The following is a 23,497-nucleotide window of genomic DNA, read 5'->3' on the forward strand; positions in this document are numbered from 1 at the left end:
ATGACACCTATCGTCTCCTCAATAACATAAAATTTCCTAAAAGACACTTATCGTCTCCTCAATAACATAAAATTTCTTAATGACACCTATCGTCTCCACAATAACATAAAATTTCCTTAATGCCACCTATCGTCTCCTCAATAACATATACAGCCTCATTAACTACATGATGTCTTTAATGACACATATAGTCGTCTGAATAACATGTATAACCTCCTTAATTACACATTATACAGTCTCCTCTATCACACGTACATTTCCGCAGCAACATTCACAATCAAATACAATCCAGTGATCGTGAAAACAAAACCGGGTTCTGCCACTCACACCAAACATAGTATAGTTTATTGTATATAGTATTGACAATAGGTGTCATTAAGAGCATACCACGTGCGTTTTGGAATGGTAAATATCCTGTAACAGGAATAAACATTGTATTCAGCGAGTCTTGGTTGTGACGTCATTGTAACATTGTGTTGCAATATAAATGAAGCGATATCACACGATTGAATATTTATAAAAAAGAACATTTTATTCATAAAACCATCAGCAAACCAGAAACCGTCTAAATTGTGTTAGATTGACTGCACTCAATCACTCAGCACATTCCACAAAGTCTCTCACTCCAACTCCAACTTACACATTCATCGGTAATCAGGTGACCTAGCTTAACACAAGAACGTACACATTCAATCTCCACACATTCAGACATTATACCTTACACACAGTCCAACCACACTCTAATGGCTACAGTCAAATTAAAGTTAAAGGTTATGCAGTGTGATCTTGACAAATTCCAATATTCTGTAAAACATCTACTTGGAATCACGTTCCCAGTTATCTGTAAAAAATCTAAAGTAACATCCACTGCCCCCTTGATAAAATCTGCAATTTTCCCCAGTGATATCTACCGCACCTTACAATCCAACATCTCCTTTATCGTAGGGGCGGTAGGGTAGCCTAGTAGTTAAGCGTTCGCTCGTCACTCCGAAGACCCAGGTTCGATTCCCGACATGGGTACAATGTGTGAAGCCCATTTCTGGTGTCCCCCTCCGTGATATTGCTGGAATATTGCTAAAATGACCTAAAATCATTCTCATTCACTCACTCTCCTTCGTAACATTTTAAACCATTATGATGACGGCACGCTATTGTTCTGGTAGTTGATTCAGAACAACTGGCAATTCTGAAATTGCAATTTAAACAAGAGACACTGGTCAAACTTTAGGCCATAAAGCCTTTGTAAGAGAAACTATGTAGCTACCATCGTCGGAGAAATGACTCGAATCTCTTTATTCCGGTAGTAGAATCAACAAATTCTCATGATTACGTTCTTAGGATACTTATTAACCTACAGTCTCCCCAGTACCAGTCTCCTCACGGGTACTGTCCCCGTTGTCTACTGACAGTCTCCCAAGTACCTCTACTGTCTCATCACGGGTACTGTCTCTGTTGTCTACTGACAGTCTCCCAAGTACCTCTACTGTCTCATCACGGGTACTGTCTCTGTTGTCTACTGACATTCTCCCCAGTACCTCCACTGTCTCATCACGGGTACTGTCTCTGTTGTCTACTGACATTCTCCCAAGTACCTCTACTGTCTCATCACGGGTACTGTCTCTGTTGTCTACTGACAGTCTCCCAAGTACCTCTACTGTCTCATCACGGGTACTGTCTCTATTGTCTACTGACAGTCTCCCCAGTACCTCCACTGTCTCATCACGGGTACTGTCTCTGTTGTCTACTGACAGTCTCCCCAGTACCTCCACTGTCTCATCACGGGTACTGTCTCTGTTGTCTACTGACAGTCTCCCTAGTACCTCCACTGTCTCATCACGGGTACTGTCTCTGTTGTCTACTGACAGTCTCCCCAGTACCTCTACTGTCTCATCACGGGTACTGTCTCTGTTGTCTACTGACAGTCTCCCCAGTACCTCTACTGTCTCATCACGGGTACTGTCTCTGTTGTCTACTGACAGTCTCCCCAGTACCTCTACTGTCTCATCACGGGTACTGTCTCTGTTGTCTACGGACAGTCTCCCCAGTACCTCTACTGTCTCATCACGGGTACTGTCTCTGTTGTCTACTGACAGTCTCCCCAGTACCTCCACTGTCTCATCACGGGTACTGTCTCTGTTGTCTACTGACAGTCTCCCCAGTACCCCCACTGTCTCATCACGGGTACTGTCTCTGTTGTCTACTGACAGTCTCCCAAGTACCTCCACTGTCTCATCACGGGTACTGTCTCTGTTGTCTACTGACAGTCTCCATAGTACCTCCACTGTCTCATCAAGGGTACTGTCTCTGTTTTCTACGGACAGTCTCCCAAGTACCTCCACTGTCTCATCACGGGTACTATCTCTGTTGTCTACTGACAGTCTCCAAGTACCTCCACTGTCTCATCACGGGTACTGTCTCTGTTGTCTACTGACAGTCTCCCCAGTACCTCCACTGTCTCATCACGGGTACTGTCTCTGTTGTCTACTGACAGTCTCCCCAGTACCTCTACTGTCTCCCCAGTACCTCTACAGTCTCCCCAGTACCTCCACTGTCTCCCCAGTACCTCTACAGTCTCCCCAGTACCTCTACAGTCTCCCCAGTACCTCTTCAGTCTCCCCAGTACCTCTACAATCTCCCCAGTACCTCCACTGTCTCCCCAGTACCTCCACTGTCTCCCCAGTACCTCTACAGTCTCCCCAGTACCTTTACAGTCTCCCCAGTACCTCCACTGTCTCATCACGGGTACTGTCTCTGTTGTCTGCTGACAGTCTCCCCAGTACCTCTACTGTCTCATCACGGGTACTGTCTCTGTTGTCTACTGACAGTCTCCCCAGTACCTCTACTGTCTCATCACGGGTACTGTCTCTGTTGTCTACTGACAGTCTCCCCAGTACTTCTACTGTCTCATCACGGGTACTGTCTCTGTTGTCTACTGACAGTCTCCCCAGTACCTCCACTGTCTCATCACGGGTACTGTCTCTGTTGTCTACTGACAGTTTCCCAGTACCTCTACTGTCTCATCACGGGTACTGTCTCTGTTGTCTACTGACAGTCTCCCAAGTACCTCTACTGTCTCATCACGGGTACTGTCTCTGTTGTCTACTGACAGTCTCCCTAGTACCTCCACTGTCTCATCACGGGTACTGTCTCTGTTGTCTACTGACAGTCTCCCCAGTACCTCCCCAGTACCTCTACAGTCTCCCCAGTACCTCCACTGTCTCCCCAGTACCTCTACAGTCTCCCCAGTACCTCTACAGTCTCCCCAGTACCTCTTCAGTCTCCCCAGTACCTCTACATTCTCCCCAGTACCTCTACTGTCTCCCCAGTACCTCCACTGTCTCCCCAGTACCTCTACAGTCTCCCCAGTACCTTTACAGTCTCCCAAGTACCTCCACTGTCTCATCACGGGTACTGTCTCTGTTGTCTACTGACAGTCTCCCCAGTACCTCTACTGTCTCATCACGGGTACTGTCTCTGTTGTCTACTGACAGTCTCCCTAGTACCTCCACTGTCTCATCACGGGTACTGTCTCTGTTGTCTACTGACAGTCTCCCCAGTACCTCTACTGTCTCATCACGGGTACTGTCTCTGTTGTCTACTGACAGTCTCCCAAGTACCTCTACTGTCTCATCACTGGTACTGTCTCTGTTGTCTACTGACAGTCTCCCTAGTACCTCCACTGTCTCATCACGGGTACTGTCTCTGTTGTCTACTGACAGTCTCCCCAGTACCTCCACTGTCTCATCACGGGTACTGTCTCTGTTGTCTACTGACAGTCTCCCCAGTACCTCTACTGTCTCATCACGGGTACTGTCTCTGTTGTCTACTGACAGTCTCCCTAGTACCTCCACTGTCTCATCACGGGTACTGTCTCTGTTGTCTACTGACAGTCTCCCCAGTACCTCCATTGTCTCATCACGGGTACTGTCTCTGTTGTCTACTGACAGTCTCCCCAGTACCTCTACTATCTCATCACGGGTACTGTCTCTGTTGTCTACTGACAGTCTCCCCAGTACCTCTACTATCTCATCACGGGTACTGTCTCTGTTGTCTACTGACAGTCTCCCCAGTATATCTACTGTCTCCCCAGTACCTCTACAGTCTCCCCAGTACCTCTACTCTCTCATCACGGGTACTGTCTCTGTTGTCTACTGACAGTCTCCCCAGTACCTCTACTGTCTCATCACGGGTACTGTCTCTGTTGTCTACTGACAGTCTCCCCAGTACCTCTACTGTCTCATCACGGGTACTGTCTCTGTTGTCTACTGACAGTCTCCCCAGTATATCTACTGTCTCCCCAGTACCTCTACAGTCTCCCCAGTACCTCTACTCTCTCATCACGGGTACTGTCTCTGTTGTCTACTGACAGTCTCCCCAGTACCTCTACTGTCTCATCACGGGTACTGTCTCTGTTGTCTACTGACAGTCTCCCCAGTACCTCTACTGTCTCATCACGGGTACTGTCTCTGTTGTCTACTGACAGTCTCCCCAGTACCTCTACTGTCTCATCACGGGTACTGTCTCTGTTGTCTACTGACAGTCTCCCCAGTACCTCCACTGTCTCATCACGGGTACTGTCTCTGTTGTCTACTGACAGTCTCCCCAGTACCTCTACTGTCTCATCACGGGTACTGTCTCTGTTGTCTACTGACAGTCTCCCCAGTACCTCTACTGTCTCATCACGGGTACTGTCTCTGTTGTCTACTGACAGTCTCCCCAGTACCTCCACTGTCTCATCACGGGTACTGTCTCTGTTGTCTACTGACAGTCTCCCCAGTACCTCTACTGTCTCATCACGGGTACTGTCTCTGTTGTCTACTGACAGTCTCCCTAGTACCTCCACTGTCTCATCACGGGTACTGTCTCTGTTGTCTACTGACAGTCTCCCCAGTACCTCTACTGTCTCATCACGGGTACTGTCTCTGTTGTCTACTGACAGTCTCCCAAGTACCTCTACTGTCTCATCACTGGTACTGTCTCTGTTGTCTACTGACAGTCTCCCTAGTACCTCCACTGTCTCATCACGGGTACTGTCTCTGTTGTCTACTGACAGTCTCCCCAGTACCTCCACTGTCTCATCACGGGTACTGTCTCTGTTGTCTACTGACAGTCTCCCCAGTACCTCTACTGTCTCATCACGGGTACTGTCTCTGTTGTCTACTGACAGTCTCCCTAGTACCTCCACTGTCTCATCACGGGTACTGTCTCTGTTGTCTACTGACAGTCTCCCCAGTACCTCCATTGTCTCATCACGGGTACTGTCTCTGTTGTCTACTGACAGTCTCCCCAGTACCTCTACTATCTCATCACGGGTACTGTCTCTGTTGTCTACTGACAGTCTCCCCAGTACCTCTACTATCTCATCACGGGTACTGTCTCTGTTGTCTACTGACAGTCTCCCCAGTATATCTACTGTCTCCCCAGTACCTCTACAGTCTCCCCAGTACCTCTACTCTCTCATCACGGGTACTGTCTCTGTTGTCTACTGACAGTCTCCCCAGTACCTCTACTGTCTCATCACGGGTACTGTCTCTGTTGTCTACTGACAGTCTCCCCAGTACCTCTACTGTCTCATCACGGGTACTGTCTCTGTTGTCTACTGACAGTCTCCCCAGTACCTCTACTGTCTCATCACGGGTACTGTCTCTGTTGTCTACTGACAGTCTCCCCAGTACCTCCACTGTCTCATCACGGGTACTGTCTCTGTTGTCTACTGACAGTCTCCCCAGTACCTCTACTGTCTCATCACGGGTACTGTCTCTGTTGTCTACTGACAGTCTCCCAAGTACCTCTACTGTCTCATCACGGGTACTGTCTCTGTTGTCTACTGACAGTCTCCCTAGTACCTCCACTGTCTCATCACGGGTACTGTCTCTGTTGTCTACTGACAGTCTCCCCAGTACCTCCACTGTCTCATCACGGGTACTGTCTCTGTTGTCTACTGACAGTCTCCCCAGTACCTCTACTGTCTCATCACGGGTACTGTCTCTGTTGTCTACTGACAGTCTCCCTAGTACCTCCACTGTCTCATCACGGGTACTGTCTCTGTTGTCTACTGACAGTCTCCCCAGTACCTTTATTGTCTCATCACGGGTACTGTCTCTGTTGTCTACTGACAGTCTCCCCAGTACCTCTACTATCTCATCACGGGTACTGTCTCTGTTGTCTACTGACAGTCTCCCCAGTACCTCTACTATCTCATCACGGGTACTGTCTCTGTTGTCTACTGACAGTCTCCCCAGTATATCTACTGTCTCCCCAGTACCTCTACAGTCTCCCCAGTACCTCTACTCTCTCATCACGGGTACTGTCTCTGTTGTCTACTGACAGTCTCCCCAGTACCTCTACTGTCTCATCACGGGTACTGTCTCTGTTGTCTACTGACAGTCTCCCCAGTACCTCTACTGTCTCCTCACGGGTACTGTCTCCGTATGGGTACTGTCTTCTCACGTGGTACTGGCTCTGTTGTCTACCGGCAGTTTCCCAAGCAGGACGTTCAGGTTGGTTAACACAATACATACACATCATCACGTATTATGTTCATAGGTATGCGGGGACATTGATCGCGACATGTGTTTGCATAGCAATACTGAATGTGATCAGCTTCGTAACATCCAAAAAATATAGCAATGGATGAATTAAGTTCCCGAAAACAATGCACGCACAGCCGTTACGTAGGGATTAATACACGGGTGTCTGACGGGTATCAGTAATCGCATTGTTGTTTCAAAACTCTTGGGCGGTCGGGTAGACAAGTGATTAAAGCGTTAGTTCTTCACGCCGAAGACCCGGGTTCGATTCCCGACATGGATACAATGTGTGAAGCCATTTCTGGTGTCCCCCGCCGTGATATTGCTGGAATATTGCTAAAAGCGGCGTAAAATCAAACTCACTCGGTTGTGTGCCTCATGCTGTTGTTACCTGAACACGTCCGTTGGCCATAGAAATATTGGATGGAATCAAAATCACCACTGGTAAAAAGAACCTCCTTATAGACTTGGCTTAATTGATGCGTGGAGGTTTTCGATAATACGATACTGTTATTGCGTAGGTTGGTCTCTCTACTGTTTGTGTCGTCTTAACCTTAAAATAGGTCCAGCTTTGTCCATCAGAAGAACGTAAGGGTATAGGTTGGAGCAAATGACATTACTTATTTAGATGCTTCTTGTCTGAAATAGCTGCATTTTCTCCTTTGTTGGAATATATACCATTTGCCTCAGAGGACTGTTTGAGGTGGCGTGGTGTGGCGTGGTGTGGCGTGGTGGTATGGTGTGGTCGGGTGTGGTGTGAAGGGTGCGGATAAAAAATATTACGATATTTAGATTATGTAAATATCATAAACTACCGGGCAAAAGAAAGTGTACATCAATTTTTGATGGAGGTTAGAAATGAATAAACAAGAAATGTTTATTTAATGATGATGTATTTGATATGGGTATCACAATTATGTTTTAAACCTTAAGTTTGCAGTGTTCCGGCGACAGTTTTCGGAAATGTAATGTTTTGATGAATTTTTCTTTTAAGTGTATACCTTCTTTTGCCCGGCAGGTATATGATAAACAATAAAAGATGTTCCGCTAGTAACACAGTCGCACATTGTTGTCGACATGAAAACAGGTTTAATGTGAAATTGATATTTTATGCAGAGTTAGATAGAGAGATGACATGATTTACAACCCACTTGAATTCAACGTAGAACACTATTGACATACATCTAACGTTTCATTGTATTACCACTGCTTTAAAGTCGAGAGTAATCTACATACATTGTACGACCCTTGGAGATACGGGTTAGAATTGAACTTCAGCTTGTCATAAGAGGCGACTAAAGGGATCGGGTGGTCAGGCTCGCTGATTTGGTTGATGCATGTCATCGTATCGTTTCGTATCCGAATCTAAATCCCAATGAAATCTAAATAATTCAGCCACTGATGTTGTGGTTTGCGATTGCTCACATGGCTAGATCCCTCATTTTTGAGTATTTAATAAGTTGCTGCTAAGCATGGTGTTATACGGTGAAGTCCTCTTTATTAATCGGGGGCACGGGTGGCCCAGTCGTCTAAGGCGCCGCGATTCGCTGTGCAGAGTTGCGTCCCTTGGTTTGTCAGCACCATGCCCGTGCTCGTGTGTTTCACCGAAGTGGTAAACGTCTGAGACCTGCATCACTTCGGGCTTTCCTCCCACATTAAGCTGACACGCTGTGATATGACTGGAATACTGTTAAAAGTGGCGTTAAACCCCATCTCACTTACTCACTCACTCTTTTTTCCTCTGACCCTCCAGATACTGACGCCATGATATAACTGGAATGCTGTTCAAATAAAAGTAACTTCCATAACAAATCTCTGCTAAAAGCAGAACTGAGTGTACGGTCCCGACTGTATCATGAACATGTGTTTAAGAATAACTGTCAAATTGTGATCACATCAGGTGTGTGAGGACTAGATACCTTTTCAGCCTGCATATATTCCCTATGATGTAAATACTCCCCAAAAAGATAAGGCACCCGTAAAGATCCGGGGTAGAATTGGTCTTCAGCAACCAATGCTTGCAGTAAAAGGCGACTATGCTTGTCGTGAGAGGCGACTAATGGGATCGGGTGGTCAGGCTCGCTGACTTGGTTGATGCATGTCATCGTTTCCCAATTGCGTAGATCGATGCTCATGATGTCAATCACTGGATTGTCTGGTCCAGATTCGATTATTTACACACCGCCGCCATACAGCTGGAACATTGCTGAGTGTGCCGTTGAACAACAAGCAAACATAGATCACACCACTCGCAGTTTCAAATGTAGTTGTTTAAGAATTTGTGAATCAACTTAATTGTATTGAAATCAACAACGTGTTATAACAAATACAAATCATCTTGTTGTGAGACAAGACACATGTTGTCTGCCAAATAAGATTTTGGGGCCATTAAGAGGTACTGTTCTTGGAAATCCTTCTTCATGTTGAAAGTATTTGCTTTATGGGTGGGATCCTTGTCCGGATTCAAACTGCTCATGGTGTCGTCGACATAGGCCATGTTAATTCTGTAGACTAAATTGTAATTAGTGTCAACGTTTGGACCAAAGTATTTTTCTGATCTTGCTGGGCAAATACCCGACGCATCCATTGGCATTGTCTTCACCTGGCCACTCCCCGCCCAGTTGACAGCGATGTGGAAACCCTCAGTGCTCAGGAGCATTAAGGCAAAATTTTTGTTAGTTCAGAATCAAGGGACGCTGCGCTTATTACTAAGAGATTCCATCGTCTGTAGACATATCTTTAGACATTCCACCTAAAAATAATAATATACAATGCATAAACCTTGTTGATCAGAGCATGGTGACATCCTGGGTGTGATTGTCTGGCTGACTGGCACGCCCACACGCCAACATACACATACCATACCCATCCCACCCTACCAACGCACTCACACCCACACTGATACAGCACACCCACCCACCCTTGATGTAGGCAAGAATGCGGGGGCTGGGGATGAGGGTACGTTTTTTGCGCCGCTTTGAACAGTATTTCAGTCATATCACGGCGTTTCGAGACCTTGTCGATCGTAACGTTGCGCAAGTCGCCTTGTCTGTTCACTGTGTGTACCGTATGCCAGTCAGCACATTCACACTGTATTGTTGAAAGGATGTTGATGGCCAAGTTGATAGGATACTGATCTCGTATTTAAAATGAGGTAGAAAACAGGTTATCATTACATCTCCATATTCATATTTACCAAGGACTAGATAACATCGGAGAGGCGTAGAGACATGTTCACAGCTGATTGAAGGCGGATACGCTCTTTGCACAACTCCATATATAAAAGTCATGAAGTAAAAAAAAATGTACATCTTTATGGATAACAACTTCTGGTTGCATTTTGCGACGTTTCGATGTAGATTCTTACATCGTTATCAAATACTATTTTCCTGACGAATACAGTCCTTATGTCTATGCCCCTAGATCTGACATTTTCGTTTTGACTACAGTCTTTATCTCTGTGCCCCTACTGCAGATCCGACGTTCCCCATATCTGTGTCCCCAGATGCAAGTTTCCACATTTTTGTGCCCCTTGACCAGACTTTCCGAACGATTAGAGTCGTGATATCTGTGTCCCTAGACCTGACCCTTGACCAGACTTTCCGAACGATTAGAGTCGTGATTTCTGTGTCCCTAGACCTGACCCTTGACCAGACTTTCCGAACGATTAGAGTCGTGATTTCTGTGTCCCTAGACCTGACCCTTGACCAGACTTTCCGAACGATTAGAGTCGTGATCTCTGTGTCCCTAGACCTGACCCTTCACCAGACTTTCCTTACGACTACAGTCATGATCTCTGTGTCCCTAGACCAGACTTTCCTAACGACTACATTCCACATCTCTGTGTCCCTAGACCAGACTTTCCTAACGACTACATTCCACATCGCTGTGCCCCTAGACCAGACTTTCCTAATGACTACATTCCACATCTCTGTGTCCCTAGACCAGACTTTCCTAACGACTACAGTCCACATCTCTGTGTCCCAAGACCAGACTTTCCTAACCACTACAGTCCACATCTCTGTGCCCCTAGACAAGACTTTCCTAACGACTACATTCCACATCGCTGTGCCCCTAGACCAGACTTTCCTAACGACTACAGTCATTGTCTCTGTGTCCCTAGACCAGACTTTCCTAACGACTACATTCCACATCTCTGTGTCCCTAGACCTGACTTTCCTAACGACTACAGTCATGATCTCTGTGTCCCTAGACCAGACTTTCCTAACGACTACAGTCCACATCGCTGTGCCCCTAGACAAGACTTTCCTAACGACTACAATCCACATCGCTGTGTCCCTAGACCAGACTTTCCTAACGACTACATTCCACATCGCTGTGTCCCTAGACCTGACTTTCCTAACGACTACAGTCATGATCTCTGTGCCCCTAGACCAGACTTTCCTAACGACTACAGTCCACATCGCTGTGCCCCTAGACCAGACTTTCCTAACGACTACAGTCATTGTCTCTGTGTCCCTAGACCAGACTTTCCTAACGACTACAGTCATGATCTCTATATCAATGGTCCTGACTCTCCTTTCAACTTTTACGCGACGAAATACAATAATCACTCTCTCACAGATGCTCTGTGAATTCCAAACATCATAACAATTGTGGTTTCGCACTGCAAGTCAAAGACTGAATCTCATATGCTCAAAATCAGTCTAACGTGTGAACAGCCTCAGTCGTAGAATTGCATACATTTGTCAACTCAAATATGAATACCATAATATAATGCCATGCGATTTGAATACTTTTGAAGGTGATATCTTTGAGACGATATTATCTAAAACGTGGTATTTTCCAGCCATTCATCCTCACCTCCTAGATTTCAAACGCCTATTTCCAAGTTCGGAAGCATCGTACTGGGTAATACATGGACCTATCTACCCGTCTCGGGCGGTTGTTTCCAAATACCACCTGTATACCGGCTACGGTATTCGGCAGATAGAATTACCTTTGTAAGCCGGGTATTTTACAACAAGAAGACAGGAGTCAATAATCCTCCTCGAAAGAAGCATCAGGGTGTCTGATCTCAGCGGAGATAGTGTTGTGCCTCTGTCGGCACGCCCCGGGAAGCACAGTGTCTTCACAATAAATGCTTAATGTTTTGTCAACGCGAGCGGAGTATTAGTGTGACGTCTTGAAGATGGTCATTTTGCATAAAAACTGTCGAAGTAGTTTGTGGAGAAAGTCACTGAAAGGTCTTGTTATGTGTTTGTACTCATACGAAGGCGTGTGCGTGTGCGTGTGCGTGTGCGTGTGCTTGTGTGTGTGCTTGTGCGTGTGCTTGTGCGTGTGCGTTTTAAGGATCATTGACGCGGCTTCATATTCGTGCTCGCGGTATGATTTTACTCACTCACTAACTCAACCACCCTACCTACCAACCAACAAACCATCTTCCCACCAACCCACCCACACCTTAATACTCACATAACTACACTATGTTTGTTTTTCATGAGCAATTATCGTATCTAGTGTAACACATGTAATGTTACTCATGTGAATACATTAAAATGAGAAACACACAGGTCGTCATTGTTATTCAAATCTCGATATATATGTCAACACATACGAATTGCTACATTAAAATATAAAATATAAAATTAAAGTACGAATTATCATATCTCATATGACTATCCATATTAATACATCATTTAATCTATTTTTATAGCTTTTGTTACACCACACAAAACATTCATATTAACTTCTTTACCGAGTTACACTTAGTTAATAGACGAAGTCTAAACAGAGTGTTTAAAGGACCATAGACGATAATCTTCATGGTATTATGTTTGAAACAGGCAGAGCTTCTAGACTAAGATGTGTACGCCATTAACATGACTACATGTAAATGAATTACCACAATACACAGCAAGGGGTATAGATAATCTCTGAAAAGCATGAAAAGAGGAAAATGTATGCTTGTATCCACCCAGCATGCAGTCCGTTTGATGGTGCATGTTGGTTCGCCTCTAAGGCTCTCCAACGCTTTGGTGAACGCTGTGACGCTGTCGCCGTTGTTGTTGTGTAACAACCTGAAGGCGTGTTGAAAAGCCAGCGAGTGAATTAATAAACTGGCGGCAAAAGTATACACCCATGTTTGATGGTGGCTGAACATGGAACAAACAAGAAATGGTTGTTCAACAGTGATGTATTTGATACAGGTATCATAGTTATGAACTGGACCGTAAGCTTGCAGTATTTCGGCGACTCTATTTCTAGTTCAGCCAAGTCACGTTTCTATAGCGTTTTTAATGTTTTGGTCAAACGTATTTTTTAAGTGTATACTTTGTTTCAGTTTATGTGCATCTTGGACATAATTACTCTCATGGACCTCCGGCTAAGACTAGAAAGGAGTTATGTTTGAAGCTACACCTGGTATCGTTACTAGTTTATGGTGATTCACAAACACATGCTCATGATATAGTCGGAATCAGTTGACTCTGCTTATAACAGATATCTCTCTTATGATTATGAAAAGCATTATATCGATATTATTGACCATAATTTCTTTACACCATGTACGTCACGTGTAGGGTGAAATGTGTCTTCAAGCTTGGTATTCTTGAGCATCTATCATACAGGATCGTCTCCATGGTCTGGTCATCTTCCTGAGGCAAGGGAGTTAACTGACCATAAAAGTCCTGTTTCCACCCTTGCCGCACAAGGCTGGAATTTCTGGGCTCGATCGTAGCGCCACCAGTGGCTATTACGAGTAATCTCCCTTCTATGCCCATCCAATTGACCAATCTGATTGCACCACCTGCATTTGCTTCAAACAACATGGCGGCGCCCAGCCAAGACGATCTAAAAAAAAGGTCTTACCTCGCGGAGTGCATCAAATCACGTGAGCACCTTGATTAAAAAAATGAAAGAATTTGCAAAATATCTACCGACACCCATTTGACGGTTCACATCCTTTGGAAATCCTGCAGTCGACCGAAATCTGCAGGTTGAAATCCATGTTGTTTGCGAACCGGATGTCGATTTCGTTACGCGATTTTGATTGGACTATGCATAGACTCGTTAGTCCAGCCAAAATATAACTTCATAATTGCAGCCTAGTTCAGCAAGGGTGGAAACTGGACTTTTGGAGTCAGTTAACTCCCTTGATTCGAGAAGATGTGGTCTGGTGGACAGAGCGTCGGCCAGGCGATCGGACGGTCGATGGTTTTATTCCTTGACCGCGTCATACGAAAATATTTGACAATATGGTACTTCTTGTTACCCTGGTTGTAATTTGTGACTATTTCTATATTCAGAAATGTTGGATGTTCCAACAGAACTCGCCTTACAGTTAATCATCATCAGTGGTGTAGTTGTCATGTCGTTCTTTTTATTTGTTTGTATTTTCACGGCGTAGTTATCTTAAACATGTTGACACATATTTATGACAGTTTACATACAGAAAGGGTGTAGTCGCAATATACATATATAAATATACTTATCGGAATGTGGTAAGAGAGAGAGAGGGAGAGAGAGGAGAGAGGAGAGAGAGGGTATGGATGTGGATATAAATATGCTTATCTGAAAATGGTGTACGTGAGAAAGAGAGAGAGAGAGAGAGAGATAGAGAGAGAGAGAGAGAGAGAGAGAGAGAGAGAGAGAGAGAGAGAGAGAGAGAGAGAGAGAGAGAGAGAGAGAGAGAGAGAGAGAGAGGTGTTGAGGTATGGCTGTGGATATATTATGCTTATCTGAAAATGGTGAGAGAGAAGTTATACTCTATACCTTTGTTCTTATGCAGATGTAGTTACAATGGTACACAGAATGCAGTTGATCACTTGTCATCTGCTACTTCATCAACATGCGGTGTAGATGTACACGCCTTTACTGCGAGAGAGCAAGATGACTGTTTGAAATATGGTTCATCATGTACAGAACCTGACCTCGACTCGTACATCACAACATACATATAAAAGACACATTCACAACACTTATATACAAAAACACATATTGTAAATGCTGAATCATTCTTATGAGCAATTGCCGTAGTCATGCGAGGCGAAGGGTGACTGAGCCGAGTCATCGCCAGCCAACATCAGCAGTGATGTTGTTCAGACAAGTTTACGATGACAGCTATAAATGCTCCTTACTCGCCTCGGTGTCCCCGAGCCGCATGACAAGTTGAACGATAGTGCCATCTCCCCAGTATCCTAATCCCCTCCTGAAAGGCAGCGACGGTTTATATAGTGCGATTGGGGAGAAGGGACCTTTGGCCGGGACTAAGGAATTAACCTCTTTTATGCGAGTTTAAGGATGGGATTAACGGACATAAAGACATCTTAACTGTTAATATGTTGATAGCGTCTCTATGGTTCAAGAAATGACTGTAATTTAAGAACCATGCATGCATCATCCAGTATGAAATATTTCATATTATTGTGTGGGTTGATGAGAATCGTTTTCGTAATTGAGTTCATGTTGGGATGAGATATTGAAATTATTGTAAATTTCTTTTTCGATCACTCAGATTGTTCATGTAAATTTGTTTGCATCCCAAAGTTTCAGAATTGATATATTTCTGTATGTATGTTGACATACACCTATTTTAATTGTACACATACATCGTCAAGGCAAGCGAATAATTAGTATCGGCTATCTTTGTTTGTTTGTTTGTTGTTTAACGCCGCAATCAGCAATATTTAATCTTTCTGACGGCGGTCTGTAAATAATCGTGTCTGGACCACACAAGCCAGTGATTGACGTCATGAGCATCGATCCACGCATTGGGATACGATGACATGCATCAACCAAATCAGAGAGCCTGACCACCCGATCCCTTTAGCTGCCTCTTACGACAAGCATAGTCGCTTTTAACGTCAAGGATCTCTCGACTCTCTGCCGAAACAGATTATACTGGGCGAAAAGACAAAATAGTGATGAAAATTACATGAATAGATTACTCAAAATCAGTGATGACACCAGGTGTACCCGAAGTGTATCAAATGTACACCCTTTTCAGGTTGTGTAGAGTTTGCAATAAGATATGCTACACTTTAATGTGTTGACGTCCTAACAAAGGTTTTAGTGTATCAAATGTACACCCTTTTCAGGTTGTGTAGAGTTTGCAATAAGATATGCTACACTTTAATGTGTTGACGTCCTAACAAAGGTTTTAGTGTATCAAATGTACACCTTTTCAGGTTGTGTAGAGTTTGCAATAAGGTAAGCTACACTTTAATGTGTTGACGTCCTAACAAAGGTTTTAGTGTATCAAATGTACACCTTTTCAGGTTGTGTAGAGTTTGCAATAAGGTATGCTACACTTTAATGTGTTGACGTCCTAACAAAGGTTTTAGTGTATCAAATGTACACCCTTTTCAGGTTGTGTAGAGTTTGCAATAAGGTATGCTACACTTTAATGTGTTGACGTCCTAACAAAGGTTTTAGTATATCAAATCTACACCCTTTTCAGGTTGTGTAGAGTTTGCAATAAGGTATGCTACACTTTAATGTGTTGACGTCCCAACTAAACATATAAACACTCTCTTTGTCCCAAATGTAAACCAGTTTAGAGACACACCATGTTTAGAATCGTTTGAAAACTAAATCTAAACAACATAACATACATGTACTGAGAACCAAAACATTTCCAAAAGTTTAGATTCATAATTGGCACCGTTAACAGCCTTGTCAAAGACTTTACCTGGCACATTGTAACATGAAAAGTAACAATATTCAGAGAGTCCAGTATTAATGGGCAAATACATTCAATGTGTATACTGTATATCTAACACAGCTGTACAAGTTATCTGACAAGTTCAACATTCCTTAATTGATGTACTATATAAAGATACAGGCTAACAGTGTACAATCCGTCATTCTTCGTAGATGCCAACAGATTTACAAGATGATAGGTAGATTGATAATTATCATTTAATGGTTGCGTAGATAGACTTCTCTCAATACATTATACCTACTTCAAGTAAACATAAACTTAAATTCATCTTCAACATATAACTTAACTCCAAATTAATGTGACTACTAAACGCTAGACAAAAATGCGACTCGATATTAATGCGACCTTCACCCAACTCTAATGGGATTTTGGAGAAAAAAGACTTCCATTGGTTTACTCGAAATGTATTTAATCGAACATTTAGTCAAACAACCGCAGGTATAGAATAAATGAAAAAAAGACACGTATCAAAGCGTGAGTTATGCATGATGTCATTGCTTTCTGGTGGCATTCGTGACATCAAGGCTTCAATACCGTGTAAAAGGTTTAAAGGTGGTTGATATATTTCATGAAACGAAGAATTTTGTGTTTGTCTTGTTTGTTTATTAACGTCGCACTCAGCAATATTCCAGCTATATGGCATGTAATCATCGAGTCTGAATCAGCCATTATAAGGATACTATAAATGATTATATTATGGACAGCACGTTCCGGTTTGAGATTCACATTCATAGCATAGCTGACATATAGGCTAAACTGTAGACAGGGATATTTGACAGATGTCCAAGGCGCGTTTAAACCGTTGACAAATGGTATGCACAAAGCTCAGCCACGAATCTGTCAGTTTACAACCTAATGCTTGGAGACGTGCCATGTCAACAACGTGTGGAAAATAAGTAAGTACATGTATACAACTAAACTTAAACCCCATAATCAAGGATGTCAACTTTTACATTTTTTCTCACATATTGCTCTGGCATTCTTGATTTAAATTGTACAGCGACATTCCTACATGAATTGTATCAGTCTCCTAATCGTTGTTCCATTCAAACACAAACTTACCTAACCAATGTTTTGGAATGTTATTAAATAGTCAAAATGTACATAACACATGCTTGCCTTGGTTTGCTACTGTTTGTGGTATGGGTTATTTCTGCGACACAGTATTAATCTATTTGACTGGCGGAGAGTCGTTAAATATGACAAGTGTCAAATCTCATTATGTCATTATGGCTGATTCTTCAAGGGCTGTCAGTCGACTGCCTGTCTACTACCATTAGTATTCCGCACTTCTAGTATATCCCTATCAACCGGCCTCCGTATCCATCCTGATAAATATGTAGATGTAAATGTAAAAGGGGTTCATTCTTTTACGACTGAGACCACGAAGAGTGAGTGAGTGAGTATGGTTTTACACCGCTTTCAGCAATATTCCAGCAATATCACGGTGGGGGACTCCAGAAATGGGATTTACACCGCTTTTAGCAATATTCCAGCAATATCACGGGAGGGGACTTCAGGGCTTCACACATTATACCCATGTCTGGAATCGAACCCGGGTCTTCGGCATGACGCACGAACGCTTTAACCACTAGGCTTCCCGACCGCCCCGAGACCTCGAAGAATTATTCTGTATACATGTAATAAATATGTACAAAGTAATGTTTTTCATGAATCATACTGAATTAACGTGTTTAGGTTTCTCCGTGATGTGGTTGGTAATAATGGCATCACACTATTGTGACTTTATCACATACACTTTTTGTACGTTTAACCTTTACATTAGGCATTAACAGCCGATTTGGCTTTGGAGAGGTGAAGCCGTGCCATTTTAAGGTAGTCTTGGGTTTGAATCCCAGATTACCAATATCAGGGTTCTTTGTCAGCTCCTGGTAAGATCAAAGTGGTAGACATCTAAGACCTTCATCGCCTGGGCTTTCTTGCCATATTAAACTGACATACAGTGGTGGAAATGAAATACTGCCCAAAGCGGTGTTAAAACTAACTCACTCAAAAGTCACTAACAGCCCCAAAAAGTGACATCTGCAGAGCGGTGCGGTGCGGTGCGGTGCGGTGCGGTGCGGTGCGGTGCGGTGCGGTGCGGTGCGGTGCGGTGCGGTGCGGTGCGGTGCGGTGCGGTTTCGTTTCTAGTGTGGCTTGGAGTGGAGTGGAGTGGAGTGGAGTGGAGTGGAGTGGAGTGGAGTGGAGTGGAGTGGAAAGGAGTGGAGTGGAGTGGTGCGGAGTAGAATTGCGAAGCGTCGAGTGGATTCGAGCAAAGTCGAGAACATGCAATCACTGAGCTGCTTAACCCACGTTGAGACTGCGGTGCGGTGCGGTGCGGTGCGGTGCGGTGCGGTGCGGTGCGGTGCGGTGCGGTGCGGTGCGGTGCGGTGCGGTGCGGTGCGGCCAATGGCAATTTGAGGGACTCTGTCCCACTCCTCTTGCAGCGCCTTTCCATGATCAGCCAACGTGGTCGGCGGCCTATGACGTTGACGCACACGCCTCCCCATCATGTCCCATGTGTGCTTAATGGGGGGAGGTGCGGGCCCATTGCTGTCTACGGTATTCTATGGATGTTGTGCCCCAGGAGATTGACGCCTGCCCCACTCTTTTTGCTCAAACGAGGCCGACAAGCTGTACTCGAGTCGTTGACCTGGGACGCCCTGACAGGGTCGATCGTCAACATTGTGGGTTTGTTGGTACGTGTTCCATAGTCTGCTAATCACAGACTGTGAAACATTGAAGGTATTGACCACTACACTCTGACTTCTGCCAGTTTCCCGCATGACAATAGCCCGAAGACGCTCCGCGCGTTGCAGACGCCGCATCGCTAGTAAATAACAACTGTATGACAAGCAGAATAAATATGAGTGACAGAAGTAATGATCCAATGAGATTTACCAACTTTCCTTGAAAGTGTCAAAATCAGGAACACCCTACCGACGCGAGTGGCGCTACTGCGTGCGGCATGTGCAAATTATACGTGTTTTGGCGTTATGTTGTACAGACATCATTGTTCTTGCATTAGATGTTTGTCATCACCACTTACCTTTGTTCTAATACATGGCATTAACATATATATTTGAGGATCCTCTACTTCTTTAAGACCGCCTCCGTGGTCTAGTGGTAGAGCGTCCGCCCGGAGAGCTTAGGGTCCGGGGTTTGATCCCCGGCCGCGTCATACCAAAAGACGTTAAAAGTTGGTACTTGTTGTTAACCTGTCCGTCGCTCGGCACTAAGGGGCTATAACAAGGTCTGGTCGGCTCAGAGTCAGTATACTGTGTCTGAGTGGGGTATTTATGTTAAACTGCGGCATGGTTTCTCAATGAGCTAACACTATATAAATCGGCATCTGTCCGGACTAGTACAAGCAGCCACACACACACACGTGCATGCACGTCGCTTTATAAGTGCAATAATCTTGGACGCGACGTTAAACCCAATTTCACCTCACCTTAAAGAGTTTAGTTAGCAGTGTCAGACAAAAAAATGTTTTAGGCACTGTAGTCGGTCAGTCGATCATTCAACTACAACAGATGAAATATTTCTTGTGACCATCATTTATTTTGCCGGTTATCACTACGCAAACATACATTAAAATAAAAAATAAAATGGAAAATATAATGTTGAATTCGTAAAGTCATTGAGTATATGTCATCTTACGGTCATAAATATACGTCATATCTGCCTGTAATCTTATTGCCTCTCTCTTGAATCCGGTACAGAATATCAAAGGTTATATTCACTCAGACGCAATCGTCTTTGTGTGCCTCTTTGAAATCAATATTAGGCATTCGCCGCAACAAAGATTACAGTTTGAACTATAACCGCGAGAAGAAAGACTCGTTGTGGGGAAATGAGAGAAGACAACCACGTGCTGGGTGAGGTGAAATTGGGTTTAACGTCGCGTCCAAGATGATTGCACTTATATAGCGACGTGCATGCACGTGTGTGTGTGCCTGCTTGTACTAGTCCGGACTGATGCCGATTTATAGTGCTAGCACACTAAGATACCATGCCGCAGTTTAACTTGAATATCCCACTCAGACACAGTATACTGACTCCGAGCCGACCAGTCCTTGTTTTAGCCCCTTACTGCCGAGCGCCATACAGGGTAACAACAAGTACCATCTTTTAACGTCTTTTGGTATGACGCGGCCGGGGATCGAACCCCGACCTTTCGCTCTCCGGGCGGACGCTCTACCACTAGACCACGGAGGCGGTGACAATCACATGGAAAGGGGCGGTTACAACACCTTCCTGTCTTGGACATTCTCACCATTCTCACCATTCTCACCATTCTCACCATTCTCACAGCCTGGTGCATACGAGTAGTGCCCACACCTAGCATCGCCACCGTGAAAAGCGTATAACTATAAATAAAGACACCTTACACCTTTAACTTTGTATCCTACGTAGATCTCTAAGCAAGTGTTTGTGGCTTGTAGAATATATAATCCTTGCCTTTTAAACACGGAGCGTTGTTGCCATGGTAACGCCGGATGAAGCGCTATGTTAAGGGCGAGTGATATGAATCTGGAAGATTGGTGTCAGTTTCATTGTGAAATGTCTCTTACTCGCAAGTAGGTCTTGACGCACTTAGGTTCTACGCTAGGTAATGCTATCGCCTCGTGAAAAAAATCCCTTCATCAATGTTATAGGTGTACTGGTTTGAATAGATGCTTTCTGAAGGATGAACCTCCAATAGCTGCATCACGGAAAGGACAGTTAGCAATGCAATAGACTCATCACAACTCGTACACCTGATATATGTGACTTCAATAAATACACTCTTACTGACTCACTTACTAACATACTGATTCATGTGTTGACACACTCGCTGACTAGTTGAAGGGGCGTGCCTATTGACTCATTCGTCACCAATCGCCCCTTTCCGTAACCTGCAAGAAGACTCGTCCCCATATCGATGAATGTTATGTGCGAAATACGAAAAACCAATCAGAATGCGCGTATGATTTCAAGTTCTTCGTCAAAGAATCCCTCAGAAATAATTTTTGATTTTACTGTGTCTTGCATCTAAAAATATACCAAAGACACAGTTAAATGTGTTCAATCAAACTGTATAATTACGCATAATTAATTGCATCTGAAATATATATTATAAATGGGGAAATATATGTGAACCATTACGCAACGAATTGACAATTGTTTTAAGTATGCCCGTTTGCGCTAAGACGGAACCCGGTCGCAAAAATGGCCATGAGAAGGGCACGAGTCGCTATTCGGCTTGTCCCGGAATAACACGAGTTGGTCACGAATGCTATTGACTATTACGGAGATCCGCATTCTCGGTGACCCCTGAACCCCAGCTGTTTCTTCTTAAGTGTCAGGTGTACATTGCTTCACATAACCATGGATTTCTTTCTTCACACAACAGTGACATTCCCGTTGACATACTCAGTTACCTACAGACATGTGGTCATTGCTCACTACCGTATTCACTGACTTACACGTCTCCCCGAATAATCACTGTCCTACACATGATGCCTCTCATGCTCACTGACCTACACATGTTGCCCCTCATAATTACTGACCTACACATGTTGCCCGTCATACTTACTGACCTACACATGTTGCCCGTCATACTTACTGACCTACACATGTTGCCCCTCATACTTACTGACCTACACGTGTTGCCCCTCATACTTACTGACCTACACATGTTGCACCTCATACTTACTGACCTACACATGGTTCCCTGTACTTACTGACCTACACATATTGCTCCTCCTACTTACTTACCTACACGTATTGTCAACTCACTCACTGACTTACACATACTGCCAACACACTCACTAACCCATGCGTATTGTCCTTCATACACACTGACCTACACGTTTTGTCCCTCATACACACTGACCTAAATGCAAGCAGATGAACAATAATTCTTCCACGACTACAGTACTTTTCGTATGAAGATGTCATGAAAAGACAAGTTAAAACAAAAAGTAAAGAGTTTTCAACATATCATAACAGAGATGACACGTTAAAATGCATACTATTTAGAAGGAATTTACTCGTTGTACCTTAGGAGTATGATTGTATATCGTCACCTGTTCCCTACCCACTGTCAAGATGCTAGATTAACTGAAATAAAACATAAGCGTTTGGGACCGATCATTTAAATAAGTTTTAAGGGTTGTTGGGTGTTGGGATTTTTTTTGAGACACAAAATATTTTCAGTCCATGCTTTAAAACAGACTTTGTTTTCTTTGAATGGAGGAGTCTGCCAACTATTTGGGACACATACATATTTTAGCAGAACATCCTGTACATCCAGAGAACACATGATTTTCGGGAACAGAGATGCTGTTTTATGTCTTTCCAAGCCATCAACCTCTCAAATATTACGCTCGAGATGTTTCTGACAATAAATGTAAAGATATAAATGCAAACGACGACACGCTATTTACTTCGCGGTGTAAAACGCAACCAATCTGGTATCATTATCATATCTTATTTATATTCTTAATCTTAGGTAAGGAGAGATAATAATATATCGTCTCGGAAACACAACACACACACGGTTATAGGCGGGCCCATGTTACACAATACGATGAATCCACAAGACGAGGATGGCTTTATGTATTGGACTGCTATAATATAGAGAGATTGTAGATAGCATAGCTTACGTTACTGCCGTGAGGGCCTCAGTAAAGTCATTGAGATCTGGCTAATTTTAGAGTCAGTCTCGACAGAGAAAGCTTTTGCACATTCTAATCGGTCCGAATGGGTTATTCAAACTGTTAAGAAGCTTAATTTTCTAGGTACATGAATTACCGTGGGATGAATAACGACATATTTCTGTGACAATTGGTATGTTGGTGACTGGTGTGTGCGACTGGTATGTTGGTGACTGTTCTGTTGGTGACTGGTATGTTGGTGACGGGTGTGTTGGTGACTGGTATGTTTGTGACTGGTGTGGTGGTGACTGGTATGTAAGTGACTGGTGTGTTGGCGACTGGTATGTTGGTGACTGGTATGTTGGTGACTGGTATGTTGGTGACTGGTGTGTTGGTGACTGGTGTGTTGGTAACTGGTGTGTGCGACTGGCATGTTGGTGACTGGTCTGATGGTGACTGGTATGTTGGTGACGGGTGTGTTGGTGACTGGTATGTTTGTGACTGGTGTGGTGGTGACTGGTGTGTTGGTGACTGGTCTGTTGGTGACTGGCATGTTGGTGACGGGTGTGTTGGTGACTGGTATGTTTGTGACTGGTGTGGTGGTGACTGGTGTGTTGGTGACTGGTGTGTTGGTGACT

The 23,497-nt window shown here is 44.0% G+C and overlaps 1 protein-coding gene across 25 annotated transcripts in view; it reads left to right on the forward strand.

Moving 5' to 3' along the window:
• Window positions 1-23,497, forward strand: part of LOC124152286 (mucin-22-like) — a 112,676-nt gene that overhangs the window by 7,910 nt on the left and 81,269 nt on the right. For 8 of the 25 annotated variants that reach the window (XM_048392659.1, XM_048392658.1, XM_048392661.1 and 5 more), the window contains exon 1: window positions 17,050-17,111. The exons of 1 other annotated variant lie outside the window; for it this stretch is intronic. In XM_048392659.1, the coding sequence (XP_048248616.1) occupies window position 17,111 (1 nt within the window). In that variant the 5' untranslated portion in view covers window positions 17,050-17,110. Of the gene's footprint in view, window positions 1-17,047; window positions 17,112-23,497 lie in introns of those variants that run through there. 16 more of the 25 variants (XM_048392665.1, XM_048392668.1, XM_048392676.1 and 13 more) reach the window with 6 other exon arrangements.

This window comes from Haliotis rufescens, unplaced genomic scaffold (assembly GCF_023055435.1).
Source record: "Haliotis rufescens isolate VD_foot unplaced genomic scaffold, xgHalRufe1.0.p SCAF_11, whole genome shotgun sequence".
Classification (NCBI taxonomy): Eukaryota; Metazoa; Mollusca; class Gastropoda; order Lepetellida; family Haliotidae; genus Haliotis; species Haliotis rufescens.